A 14,560-nucleotide genomic window follows, 5' to 3' on the forward strand; every position below is an offset into this window, starting at 1 on the left:
CTTGTTGACTGTCATAGAGTCCAATAAGAAGATACTAGCCCATCGGTGGTGGCGCACGCCTTTAATCCCAGCACTTGGGAGGCAGATGCAGGCGGATCTCTGTGAGTTCAAGGCCAACCTGGTTTACAGATCGAGTTCCCGGACACCTAGGGCTGTTATACAGAGGCTCTGTCTTGAAAAGCAAAACCAAACCAAACTAGTTGGGTAAACTTATGGTTTGATATCTCTCTAAATTGAGGCAGGATTCCATATAGCCCAGGTTGGCCTTGAAGTTTCCATGTAGCCAAGAATGACCTTAAACTTGAGACCTTCACGCCTTCACCTACTGAATGCTGACAGTATTACATCCAGTTTTATGTGGTATTGGGATTGTGACTCATTACCCACTGAGTTACATCACCAGCTGTTGTAGAGGAAGAGTATCAGGACAACTTTCGTGAATTGATTTTCTTCTGTGTATAGGGTTATGGAGGCAAAAGATAGATTGCCTGAGCTGACACACTTGAGTACCCACTCCTTAACATTAAAGTGATGAGGGTTTTGTTTGTTTTAGGAGCTCACAATGTAGCTCATACTCAGACTGGCTTTGAATTGAAACTGTCTCAACCTCTCAAATGCTGTTTCCTTAAATTTCTTTACTTTTGTCCTTTAACTGCCTCTAATTAATATTTCAAGTGACCTGTCATCACCTTCTCTCATCTTGTATTTGAGCACATCTGTTAAAAAACAGTTGATTTTTAAGTTCATTGATTGTCTTCTCTGTTCCTTAATACTGTAGGTTTATTTTTATTTAATTTTTTGTAGGTTTAGTTTTCTGTCCTTTATTATAAGACAGGGTCACTTTAAATAGCCTAGATGTCCTGGGACTTGTATTTCAATCTTGCTTTTCTTTTTGGGCATTATAGGGTGGAATGATGGTGGTTTTAAGACAGGGTTTCTCTGTGTATCCCTGGCTGTCTTGGAACTAGCTCTGTAGATCAGGCTGGCCTGGAACTCAGCAATCCACCTTCCACTGCCTTCTGAGGACTGGGATAAAAGCCTTGTGCCAGGCTTTATTTTATATTTTGTTTATGCTTATTAGTGTTCTTTTGTGGTGCCCCTTCCCCCAAGTTCTTTCAGAGGTAGGTTTGAATTCCTCATTTAATGTTTTTCGTAATTTTTTTTCCAAGGCAGGTTTTCTCTGTATTGTTTTGGAGCCTCTTGGGTTCCCTGGAATGGGGATTACAGGTGGAGTCAAGCCTGAGCTATATGCAAGCTCTCCAGCCTCCTAGCTTTTTATCTGAGTGCTGGGATCTGAACTTGGTCCTCAAGTGTTGGTGACTAGTACTTCATTGACTGGCTATCTCGCTAGGTGCAGAAATGTTCCATTAATCTGATAACTGCCTTTCGGAGAGAGATGGATCAGTAGTTTAGTGCACTTCATGCTTTTGCAAAGAACCAGAGTTGTGTTCCCGGCACCCTCAGCTGCCTTATATAATCATGGTTCCAGGGCATCTGACACCTCATCTGCCATTTGGGCTCCTGAACACATGTGGTGTATATATATGACACTCGGAGCACATACACATACATAAAATTAAATATCTTCCTTAAAATTCTCAATAAGTTCAGTTTTAGTTTCTTGTTTCACCAACATTCCAAAATTGAACTAATTTTTTTTTTTCTTCTTTCAGAAGAATGGCTGAGACCAGTGATGAGAAAAGATAAGCAGGTGTTGGTACACTGGGGTTTTTACCCTGACAGGTAATTATTTTCTTTCTTTCTTTCTTTTTTTTTTCAAGTCAGAGTTTCTCTGTGTAGCTTTGGAGCCTTTCCTAGAACTTGCTCTATAGACCAGGCTGGCCTCAAATTCACAAAGATCCACCTGCTTCTGCCTCCCCAAGTGCTGGGATTGAAGGCTGAGCCACCAATGCCCAGCCTATTTTCTAACAATATTTACTTTCATTGTTCATATTTATCTTGATCAACCAGCATGTCTACAGGGCATAAGGATGAAATTTATTAGCAGCTATTGCATATAGCAATAGGCCAAACAACCGTGAAAAAGGTAACTTAATGGAAGCCGGGCAGTGGTGGCGCACGCCTTTAATCCCAGCACTCAGGAGGCAGAGGCAGGCGGATCTCTGTGAGTTCCAGGCTGGGCTGATCCGATACCTTCCAAAAAACAATACAGAGGAACCCTGTCTTGTAAAAAAAAAAAAAATGGACTCAGGGCTGGAGAGATGGCTCAGAGGTTAAGAACACTGACTTGCTCTTCCAAAGGTCTTGAGTTCAATTCTCAGCAACCACATGGTGGCTCACAACCATCTATAATGCGATCTGGTGTCCTCTTCTGACAAGCAGTTATATATTATTATTATTATTATTATTATTATTATTATTATTATTATTATTATTATACAGTTATAATATATTTTTAAAAAATAGAGCACTCACTTGTAAGATGTGTTATCTGAGAAATTTTTTACTTTTTGAGACAGGGCTTCCATGGCTCTCCTAGAACTTTCTCTGTAGATATGGCTGGCCTGGAACTCACTGATATGCCTACTTCTGCCTTCCAAGTGCTTGGTTTAAAGGCGTGCGCCACCACCACCAGCCCTTTTCTTTCATTAAAATGTTAAAATGTTCGTTGTTGCCTGCGCCCTTTATTCTCTTTTTTTTCTTTTGGAGGGGAGGGTGAGGACTAAACCCAGGTCTTTACACTAAGGGTTAGTGCTTTACCACAGAACCATCTTCATCTTTTATATGTTAGAAACATTGAACATTTATGAAATGCAGTGTGATACTCTAATACAAGTGTACATTTTGTACTGAAAAAATTTGGGGTAATTCCTGATTTTATTTTTTTTTGTTTTAATATTTACTTATTTTCATGTGTATAGGGTTACTGCCTGCGTGCATGTCTGTGTGAGGGTGTCCGATCCCCTTTAACTGGAGTTACAGACAGTTGTGAGCTGCCGTGTGGTGCTGGGAATGAACCCGGGCCATCTGGAAGAGCAGCCAGTGCTCTCAAAACCATCTCTCCAGCTGCCATGTTTTTATTTCTTTTCCATTACTTTGTATTTGGAGCCTTTTCGGCTCTTTCCTTCACGTAGGCAATTCCAGTATATATGCTCTGGTATAAAGATTTATGTCAGCTACACACGGTGACACATATGTCTTTAATCCCAGCACTAGGAAGGCCGAGGCAGGCAGATCTCTGAGTTTGAGGCCGATCTGTTCTACATAGCAAACTCCAGGATAGCCAGGGCTACCCAGAGAAACCCTGTCTCAAAAAACAAACAAAAAACAAAACACAAAAAAGTCAAAGTATGTCAGATACACACATCCCATGTATGTGAGAGTTATCTTTTTCATGATTTCTCGGCCTATTGCTGCATGTTTGTATGCCTGAGCCTCGTGGTGGAAGAAGTACAGTTCAGTAGAGGTAGCAGCCAAGAAACAGACATACACGACAAAGGAGCTTATCCCAAGATGTCCTTTGAAGGCACACCACTAATTATCAATTACTTTCATCTCTCCCACCTGACCTAATAGCTCATCAAATATGAGTTCAGTGAATTAATCCATTGATAAAGTTAAATTCTTTATTCAGTTGCTATCTTTAGCCTACAGACCTTTTAGGGAAGACTTTGTATTAAACCGTAACATACTTTTACTTATCTCAAAGAAACAGGTTCATTTGCCAAAGTGATCTCTCTATTGTTGTTGGGTTTTTTTCAAAGCATGGTTTCTGTGTATACCCTGGCTGTCCTGAATTCACTATGTGTAGACCAGACTGGCCTTGAACTCACTGAGACAAAAAGTGGTCTACTACCACACCACAACAAGATCTTGTAACATATTATTGAGCTATTAATTGTGATTCTTGGGGGCTGTAGAGCTGGTCCATTGATGAAGAGAATCTGAGATGTGGCTGTCTGTGACTTCAGCTCAGGAGATGCAGCCTTCTTTTCTGGGTCCCAAGGGCACCAGCCATGCACATGATGCACAGACATACAGCCAAATAATTAAAGTAATTGAATTCACATAAGAAAGTGAGTTCTTTTAAGGTAACATTTTTTCCTAATGTTTATAATCATCTAGTGAGTGCTGGGTGTGTAATACCACGCCCAGCTGACTAATGAGTTTAGGCCTTTCCATAATATTATGAATGAAATGATACCTAATCCTGATACTTATCAGAAATTACCTGGTTCCCTTTTTTCCCGTTGGCTTTTGGCTTTGGTATCTCAATATTCAGACACTCTTTCAACCTGAAGCCCTTTTGCCTAAGCCACTAAGACTGCTGGGATCATAGGCATGCAGCCATCTGTCCTTGTCTATTGTCTATCTTGCCTCTCCTATATTTCTCCTTGTCTTTGTGTCTCTGTTATTGCCTGCTCTTGATCCTGAATTGTTTGGCTGACAGTTTATTATTCCCCTTCTGTTTCCCAAGTAGCTGGAACAACGGTTACGTATCATTTCATCTGACATAATTACATTTTTAAGGAAAGAAAATATCTCATTAGTTATGTTAAATTTTAAGAGTGTATGCTTAGTCCTTTGTTTTTCAGGCAGGTCTTCCATATATAGCCCATACTGACCTTTGAACTAAGGATTTTTCTACCTCAGTCTCCTAATTGCTGGGATCACAGGCTGAGCCACTATGCTTAGCATGTGTTAATTGTTTTCAAATACTGCTGGATGGTGGTGGCGCACGCCTTTAATCCCAGCACTCGAGGCAGAGGCAGGCGGATCTCTGTGAGTTTGAGGCCAGCCTGGTCTTCAGAGAGAGCTCCAGGACAGCTTTTAAAACAATACGGAGAAACCCTGTCTCTAAAAAACCAAAAAAAAAAAAAAAGTCTTCAAATACACTTTGTATTAATGAAGCGATCTGTAATTGATAATTCTTTTGGTTTGTTTTTTTTGATTTTTGAGACAGGGTTTCTCTATATTGCTTTGGAGCCTGTCCTGGAATGTGCTCTGTAGACCAAGCTGATCTTGAACTCACAGAGATCCACCTGCCTCTGTCTCCAGAGTGCTGGGATTAAAAGCGTGCACCACCCCTGCCCCTGGCAAAATTGATAATTTTTTTTAAAGATTTATTTATTCACATATATACAGTGCTCTGCCTACATGCCAAAGAGGGCACCAGATTGAATTGTAGATGGTTGTGAGCCACCATGTGGTTGCTGGGAATTGAACTCAGGACCCCTGGAAGAGCATTCAGTGTTCTTAACCTCTGAGCCATTTCTCCAGCTCCCATAATTGATAATTTTTAATTGAGAAAACATTGTAATGTTAACAGTAAAATTTGAGTAATTGCTTTCCATTAAGTAATTCTTTTTTTTTTTTTTTTTTTTTTGGTTTTATGAGACAGGGTTTCTCTGTATTGTTTTGGAGGCTGTCGGTCCAGCCCAGCCTGTAACTCACAGAGATCCGCCTGCCTCTGCCTCCCGAGTGCTGGGATTAAGGGTGTGTGCCACCACTACCTGGTCACTATGGCTAACTAGTATGGCTGACTTTGCACTCTGATCTTCAGGCAAGCTTTGTTAGATCATAAACAAAATATAACCATATAGAGATGGCGCAGGTCCTGTCTTCTCAAGGCTGCTGCTTTATTTTGATAGTTACAATAACCTGTTCTGCTAGCCACTTATACTTTGTAATCAGAACTTTTGAAGAATATAAAATTATGCCCCCATTATTGTAATCTTAGTATATTTACTTAATTATCTAAGAATGACCCCCCCCCCATCTCTGAGTCTGAGGCCAGCCTGGTCTACAGAGCGAGGTCCAGGACAGCCTCCAAAACAATACAGAGAAACCCTGTCTCGAAAAAGCCAAAAAAAAACCAAAACAAAACCAAAAAAAGACCTGTAGTAGGACTGAAAACTTGAATGAAATCACCAAGAGGAGAATTTTGTTTGAAAGTTACCACTGTGTCAATTAATATCAAAGGGATTGCTAATATTAATGTCTGTATTATAGTTTAATATAGTGAAAACTACAAACTGTTAGGGGAGATTGAAGGGCTGAGGAAAAACAATTAGCAGGTGATAGTGTGGATCAACAAGCTTAGGGGAGGGCTTTAAGCAAAGGACAACCTCTATGTAAAATTCTTATTGGCTAATTCAGGCAGTTCTTAGCAGTTCACGGTCATGAAACAAAGGTGTTTCTGGTAATTCTTTTTCTTTGGAGCTGAGAATTGAACCCAGGCCTTGTGCTCACTAGGCAAGTGCTCTACTGCTGAGCTAAATCCCCAATCCCCAGACCCTAATTTTTTTTAAAATAATGTATATGTGAGGTAAGTGCACTCATTCCATGGCATCTGTGGGTGTGGCGAGTGTGGGGACAGCTTTATTGAGCCAGTTCTTGCATTTGTTTTTTACTTACAGATCAGTCTCACTGGCCCATCATCTTCCTACGCATTTTTTCTACATTTTATTAACACATTCTTAATGTTTGAGTTGTCTTTCTAGTGAATAGACTTGGCCTCTAATTTTGTTTTTCTCTGTAATTTGCTTTAGCTATGACACTTGGGTCCACTGTAATGATGTTGACGCTGAAATTGAAGATCCACCAATCCCAGAAAAGCCATGGAAGGTAACGGGTCTGTAAAGAATGATCACCCTGCCTTAGTCTGGACACTACCAGAGTGAGCTGTGTTTAGCCTGCAGCAGTGCTTTTCAAAGAGATGTAGACAACTTTTAATGTTGTCTTCAAGAGAAAATCCATGACCCTCATTACATAGCATCAAGGTTCTAGTCGTTTATGCGTGCAGTGCTTAGGAGAATCCAAAGCCAATTCAGAGGATGAGAAATGTATGTTGTAAAGTTCACCATGGGTGGGGGGCCTTGAATTAGTAACTTCCCTCAACTTTGTGTTCTTCCCACCATGACTTCACCACCATTATGGACATCCAGCACTCTGAAATTAAAACCTGATAGAACATTTTTTGTTTTGTTCCAATGTTTTTTTTTTTTTCCAAGTCGGGGTTTCTCTGTATTCCTGGCTGTCCTGGAACTCACAGAAATCTACTATCCCCAGCAGACAAGTTTGTTAAAATAGCTTTTTAAAAGTAGAGCAAAATTCAGCCAGGCAGTGCTTTTGTACGCCTTTAATCCCACCCAGCATTCAGGAAGTGGAGGTGGATCTCTGAGTTCGAGACCAGCTTGGTCTGCAGAGCTAGCTCCAGGATAGCTAGGGCTGTTATATATAGAAACCTTGTGTGGATAAACAAAAATAAATGTAGAACAAAATTTATTTTTTAAAAACATACAACTTGAAGGCTGGCCAGTGATGGTACGTACCTTTAACCCTATCTTGGGAGGCAGAGGTGTTTAGATCTCTGTGAGTTTGATGCCAGCCTGGTCTACAGAGCAAGTTCCAGGACAGCCAGGTCTACACAAAGAATACTGTCTGGAAAAAATAAAAATGGATTGATTTTTAAAAACAGTGTTTTGGGGGCCGGAGAGACGGTTCCGCAGTTAAGTGCTTCCAGAGTGCCTGAGTTCAATTCCCTGCAATCACGTAGTGTCCTGCAACCATTTGTAATGAGATCTGGTGCCCTCTCTTGGCATACAGATGTATATGCAGGCAGAGCACTGTATACATAACAAATAAATCTTAAAAACAACAACAACAACAAAAAAAAAACCCAGTATTTTAAAATGTATAGTCATCACACTTACCAGAAAATGCGCATTCTCCTCCTAGCCTCTGCAGCACCTTCATTATTTATACCTGGTCTGTTTTGGTATTTCTATTTTCTCCAAGGTCATTTCCATTGTTGTCAGCATCAGTTTTTCCCCCCTAAATGCCTCACCTTTCTTTACAGAAGCCTTTGTAGATTTCAGATCTTCTTTTGGAAGAACAGCATAGCAGATGACCTTGCAAATCATCTGTGGCTCATCCTTCACCCTGTCTCTGCCGTTTTAAAATATTGACTAGTTGCTGGTCATAGTGCTGCACAGATGTAATTCCAGCACTTAGTAGAGCCTGGTGGTATTCTGTGATTAAGGAAGATTGTTCACATTCAGAATTTGAAACCAGCCAGTGCTACACAGAGTAGGTACCCTGTCTTTAAAAACAAACCGCAATGACAAAATGAATCTTATAACAAAATATTGTTAGGAAGCACTATCCTTCAAACATGGCAGCCATCCTATTTACCAGCTGTGATTACTTAACCACGCCCTTGATCAGACCACTTGTCTATTGTCGTTCCTTCATATGGGGGCATCTGGGAGGGTTCTGGAGATGCTTTTGTATCACTTGCCTTTCTTTGTGTAATTCTGACCTAATTGGACACAGGCTTCATGATCCTGAGAGTATATAGACTAGAAGATTAGCAGAAAGGGAAACTCCTTTGCAGCTATGCTAGAGTCATCACCCAGGGTGGTATGAGACTTTCTTGGTGGTATATCTGTTTGGGGGTCACCCATGTTCTGTATGTAGGCCCAGCAAACTTACTGGTTTCCTCAGGTCAAATTTGGTAGAATCATACTGGTTTGTTGTTCATGTTCTATGAAGAGGGGGCAAATATTTGTCTAGCCAGGGAAAGTTCTGAAACAGACGCTCATCTTGTCTACTATTAGCTACCATATTACAGCTTGTTTTCAGTGTTCAAGGAAGTGTCTGTAGTTTTAATTGCTAGTTTGTGGCTCTCAGTTCATTGTCACCAAGCACTACATCCCTCTGCCTTCTGTGACCTGAGATGTGACCAACAGTAGGAAAATTTCTAGTGTCAAATTATAATTGTGCCCATTTCATGTGACTTTAGGTTCATGTAAAATGGATTTTGGACACTGACGTTTTCAATGAGTGGATGAATGAAGAGGATTATGAAGTGGATGAGAACAGGAAACCAGTCAGTTTCCGTCAGCGAATTTCGACAAAGAATGAAGAGGTACTTACTTTGGCATAATTTCTTTTTTTTCTTTTTGGTTTTTCGAGACAGGGTTTCTCTGTATTGTCTTGGAAGCTGTCCTGGAACTCGCTTTGTAGACCAGGCTGGCCTCGAACTCACAGAGATCCACCTGCCTCTGCCTCCCCAGTGCTGGGATTAAAGGCATGCGCCACCAACGCCCGGCCTTGGCATAATTTCTTGACTGTGGTTGCTTTTTCCTTTCTGTTCTAAATGTTTTCTTTTCTTGATAAACTGCCACATACACAATGGGGCATCACCTAGGATGTACCTGTGCAAGTTACTGAGCCTATTAACAGCCATCTGAGTCACTAAAATTTAAAATGGGTCAGGTAGTATGGTAAGTCTATATGCACTGTTGCATATGGATGTGCACTGTGTTGTGTATGCCTTGTGTCTGTTGGTGCCAGAAGGGCTGGAGCTTTGGAGTCGTCTGAGGGTACTAGGAATCAAGCCTCGGCTCCCTGGAAGAGCAGCTGCTTCTCTTCACCCTTGCCCATCGCGCCAGCCCGAAGCAGTTGTTCTTTAATTATTCTTGCTTTGTGTGCACGGGGGTTTTACTTGCATGTATCTCTGTATGAGGGCGCCCTGGAGCTTGACTTACGTACAGTTGGGATCTGTCTTGAGGGTACCAGGCCCATATTTTAATTTTTAAATTCATCTTAAAATTTAGCCAACAAAGTAATACTAACTTTCACATTCATAAATAATATCATAGCCTAATGTGTTTACCATTTTTTCATAGGAAAATCAATTTCTTTATTTAATATATTCAGTAACTTTTCTGAACAGACCAAATACTACAGAAATACTAGTCTTAAAATGCTGCAGTGGTTGGGCAGTGGTGGCGCAGAACTTGAGAGGCAAAGGCAGGCAGATCTCTGAGTTCACAACCAGCCTTGTCTACAGAGTAAGCTTCAAGATCGGCTCCAAAGCTACAGAGAAACCATGTCTCAATCCCACTCCCCCCAACCAAAAAAAAATGCAGCGTTCTGAGAGTAGGAAATTTGCCATTTAACATTCTTTAATTAACTATTAAGTTCAGGTTGTTACTTATATGAAGGTGCTACATTACAAACTACAACTTCATATGATAACCTAAAAAAGTCTGATTAAATAGGGTTCAGACTTTGGGTATTTATATTCATTACATAAAAATCACTATGTGTGCCAGGAATGGTGGTGCATGCCTTGAATCCCTGCACTCAGGAGACAGAGACTTGCAGATCAATGGGTTTGAGGCCAGCCTAGTCTACAGAGTGAGTTCCAGGCTAGCCATAGTTACATTGTTAGGTTGTCCTGTCTTTAGAAACAGACAAAATCTCACAACTTGTGGCCTACATGTGTCACTAGAGTCTGATTTTGGACCAAGAATAAAGCCTTTTATAACTGTTGAGGATTTGTGACAGTCTAATGATCAGTCCCACGATTCTAAGATAAGCTTCATTTGTGACAGCTGAATTTGGTTTCCTTTTTGTATTTCCTTTCTGTTTTCATCTTGTTGTTTTAAACAAGTGTTTGCTTGTGTAGTCTGTAACTTAGTATGTAGTCCAGTGCAGGGATTACAAGTGTATTTCACCAGGCCTGGCTTGCTTTTTTTCATTTCATGTTTTCTTTGGTATTCATATTTAGGCTGTATGTGTGTGTGCATGTATATATGTGAAACCACTAAAGGAAAATAGAAATTGCCCATTTTTTCTTATATGTAATTTTAATACTAAAGCGTCTTTATCACACTGCATATTATAGGGTTTTTGTTTTTCAATTTTTATATATTTATGTTTTGTTTTGTTCTGTTCAGGACAGGGTGTCTCTGTGTAGCCTTGGCTGTCCTGGAACTCACTCTGCAGAACTGACTGGCCTGGAATGCAGAGATTTACCTGCCTCTGTTTCCCATGTGCTGGGATTAAAGGCGTGTGCTGATACTTTTGACAGGATCGTTTGATTTTGCAATTTCTCTGTTCAGTAGCATGTTTCATGTTTATTATTAATTACTGAAATGCTTCTTCTGTATAACAGAACAAATGTCAAGCACTGACATTTTTTGTTTTGCAGGGTTTGGTTTTTTTTTTTTTTGTAGTGTACTTTGATTATGTGTGGGATCATGATTACTATTTCAGTTTTGATATATTGTCTAGTACAGTGGATCTCAATCTTCCTAATACTGCAACCCTTTATACATCCTCATGTTGTTCTTTTCCCCAACCATTTTTGTTGCTGTGCCATAGCGATACTTTTGCTACTGTTATGAATCTTTTTTTTTTTTTTTTTTTTTTTTTGTTTTTGTTTTTGTTTTACGAGACAGAGTTTCTCTGTATTGTTTTGGAGGCTGTCGGTCCAGCCTGGCCTCGAACTCACAGAGATCCGCCTGCCTCTGCCTCCCGAGTGCTGGGATTAAAGGCGTGCGCCACCACCGCCCGGCTTTACTGTTATGAATCTTAATATAAACACCCATGTTTTCCTATGATCTTAGGCAAACCCTTGTGAATGAGCCATTAGACATCCCAGTGGGTGGTCACCCAGTTGAGAGCCACTGGCCTTGTGGATAGGAAAATGTCTTTATTGCTGGTATTTGGTGCTTAATGTTGTGGCTTCATTTGCTCTGATCCAGTGGGTTTGGTAGTGTATGAAAACTCACCACTGATAATGGGTTTGTAGAAATAGGAATTGACAAAGTCGCCTGATACTTTTTTTTTCATTACTTCTTCCCAGCCAGTCAGAAGTCCAGAGAGGAGAGATAGAAAAGCATCAGCTAATGCACGAAAGAGGAAACATTCCCCTTCACCTCCCCCTCCCACACCCACAGAATCCCGGAAGAAGAGTGGGAAGAAAGGGTAAGAAGTTTGTAGCATGTTTCAAAGTCGTGAAACTTTGAATGGATCTCTACATTTTTGGGTGGTTTTTCTTTTTTCTTTTTTTTTGGTTTTTCGAGACACGTTTTCTCTGTAGCTTTGGAGACTGTCCTGGCACTTGCTCTGTTGACCATGGCTGGTCCCGAACTCACAGAGATCAGCCTGCCTCTACTTCCCGAGTGCTGGGATTAAAGGCGTGTGCCATCACAGCTTGGCTTGGATCTCTAGGTTTTATATTCATGTTGGATATTTTGCCAAAAAGTAAATTTATTGACATTTTGAAGTCTTTTGATAGTTTGCCTTTTAACTTGCTTTTTTTACTACACTAAATGTTTTGGGGTACTGGAGAAACCCTGTCTCAAAAAACCAAACCAAAAATTTTATTTTTCTGTTTGTGTGCATAAATACTATATTTAGATAGAACCAAACATTTTGCTAAAAGTATATATAATTGATCTTTTTCTGCTGTTTGTATCAGACAAGCTAGTGTTTATGGGAAGCGTCGAAATCAGAAAGAAGAAGACGAGCAAGAAGATCTTACCAAGGACATGGAAGACCCAACCCCTGTGCCCAATATAGAGGAGGTGGTTCTCCCTAAGAACGGTTGGTGCGCTTCTGCATGAAACTGAGTGTCGACTGTCATTTCCCCATAGAACGAGGAATGTCATGTTTGAGATAGCGAACCTACAGCGAACAGCCCTGGCTGTTCTGGAATTCACATGTAGACCAGGCTACCCCAGAACTAACTCACAGAGATCTGTGCCTACATCTCTCTCTCTACATCCTTACTGTTGTGTTAAGACCTTATTCCACTATGCTCCATAGTTCTGAATTTTTTTTTGTTTGTTTTTTTTGTTTTTGTCTCCAAAACAATACAGAGAAATACAGGGTTTCTCTGTATTGTTTTGGAGGCTGTCGGTCCAGCCCGGCCTCGAACTCGAACAGAGATCCGAGTGCTGGCATTAAAGGTGTGCGTCAATAACGCACGGCAGTTCTGAACTTTTAATATGAAGTTTTTTCTATAATGTTTTAAAAAATTCTTTCTCATGTTACTTACGGGTCATGATATATGTGTGTGTGTACATATGTATATATATTTTTGGTTTATTGGAAAGACACAATAGGTACATAAATTTAAAACTATACTTTATATAGTGGTGTCAGTCTATAATCCAAGCCCTTTGGAGACTTATGCAGGAGGAGGCTGATTTTAAACTCATTGAGACCCGCCTGCCTCTGCCTCCCAAGTGCTGGGATTAAAGGTGTGCACCACCACCGCTCAGCCCAATAACTTTTTAAAACAAAATCAGTAAGGTAAAAATCATATCCTAATGCTTAATACACAAAAGCTTTTGTGATAAGAGCTGGGACATCTTTGGTTGACAAGTTAACTTTTCTGCATGTGTAAAATTGAAATATACTGGTATTTGAGTGATTAATTATAAAATTATAGAATGTGGTTGTAGTTTAGTGTCTTGAAGCCAAGCCCATGATGTTTACATGCAAGTGAGTAGTGAACTACATGGGCTTACTGATATGTATATGTATCATGTTCTGCATGTTGTTTTTGTTGTTCTTATGTGAATGGGTGTTTTGTCCGCATGTTTGTGTACCACACAGGCCCCAGGAAGCCAGAAGAGGGTGTCAGATCCCTTGGGATTGGTGTTAACACTGAGCATCTTGCTCTTAATTGCTTAGCTGTATCTCCAGCTCCTCACCATATATTAAAAAAAGTGTGACTGTTTCCTCTAATGTATGATTCTGATGACCTTTTTCCCCCTTCTTCTAGTGAACCCAAAGAAAGATAGTGAAAACACACCTGTTAAAGGAGGCACGGTGGCAGACCTAGGTAAAGAACCTTGTACAAATGTTTTCTTTCTTGAATATGCCTGCTAAACAGTGCTTTCTCTATTGAATATTGTTACTTTCCTTTGCTTTCTTTACCGCCTTCTGTATTGTCCATTGTTTGCATTCCCCGTGACCTACAGCGGACAATGCATGGCATTTTCTCACAAACTAGCAAAAACTTACCAGTGTTTTACTTTCATTTGAAAATAGTTCTGAGGTCTTTTGTTTTGTTTTTCGAGATAGGGTTTCTCTGTATTGTTTGGAGGCTGTCCTGGAACTCACTCTGTAGATCAGGCTGGCCTCGAACTCACAGAGAACCGCCTGCCTCTGCCCCCACCCCCAGTGCTGGGATTAAAGGTGTGTACCACCAACATCCGTCGAGTTATCTGAGTTTTAGAGAATAGATTAATTAGAATCTTTAATTGTATTTTTGGAGTTTCACGAATATTCACAATATTCATCATGAGTTTGAGGCCAACCTTGAACTCCGTATTAATTTTCCGGCCAGTCTGGGCTATAGGTCCTTATCTCCCCCAACACTGTCTTCTTTGAACAAAATTTAAAGTTCTTATTTATTACTGTGTGTATGAGTGCAAGCTCACATGTGTTAAGATTAGGGGACAACCACTATCTTGTTCCCCATGGAATTCCGGTGATTGATCCTGACGTTTTGTGGCCGGTGCTTTTTCTTTGGAAACACCTCCCCAGCCCCGTTTTACATTTCATCTCAGTCATGCCTGATTTCTTGGCTTATGCCCTAATGGTGTATATTGGTGCTTGTTTCTATTTTAGTGTCAAAAGTTTAAACATAGCATTTCTGATGACAACATATCAAAGACGGTAAACAGATACACGTTGATGTTTCTAGATTATTTTAATGTAATAAGCAGATTTTGTATAACTTATTTATACCATGTATATTCAGTTTTCTCTATCACAACTGCTAATT

The 14,560-nt window shown here is 40.3% G+C and overlaps 1 protein-coding gene across 5 annotated transcripts in view; it reads left to right on the forward strand.

Moving 5' to 3' along the window:
• Smarcc1 (SWI/SNF related, matrix associated, actin dependent regulator of chromatin subfamily c member 1) overlaps positions 1–14,560 on the forward strand; it is a 106,579-nt gene that overhangs the window by 19,765 nt on the left and 72,254 nt on the right. For 4 of the 5 annotated variants that reach the window (XM_040740016.1, XM_040740012.1, XM_040740011.1 and 1 more), the window contains exons 7-12: positions 1,674–1,743; positions 6,513–6,588; positions 8,768–8,893; positions 11,624–11,745; positions 12,242–12,366; positions 13,553–13,612. In XM_040740016.1, coding sequence (XP_040595950.1) covers positions 1,674–1,743; positions 6,513–6,588; positions 8,768–8,893; positions 11,624–11,745; positions 12,242–12,366; positions 13,553–13,612 — 579 coding nt within the window. The remainder of the gene's footprint in view (positions 1–1,673; positions 1,744–6,512; positions 6,589–8,767; positions 8,894–11,623; positions 11,746–12,241; positions 12,367–13,552; positions 13,613–14,560) is intronic. The other variant, XM_040740013.1, reaches the window with a different exon arrangement.

The sequence above is a fragment of the Mesocricetus auratus genome, unplaced genomic scaffold (assembly GCF_017639785.1).
Source record: "Mesocricetus auratus isolate SY011 unplaced genomic scaffold, BCM_Maur_2.0 Super-Scaffold_100691, whole genome shotgun sequence".
Lineage (NCBI taxonomy): Eukaryota > Metazoa > Chordata > Mammalia > Rodentia > Cricetidae > Mesocricetus > Mesocricetus auratus.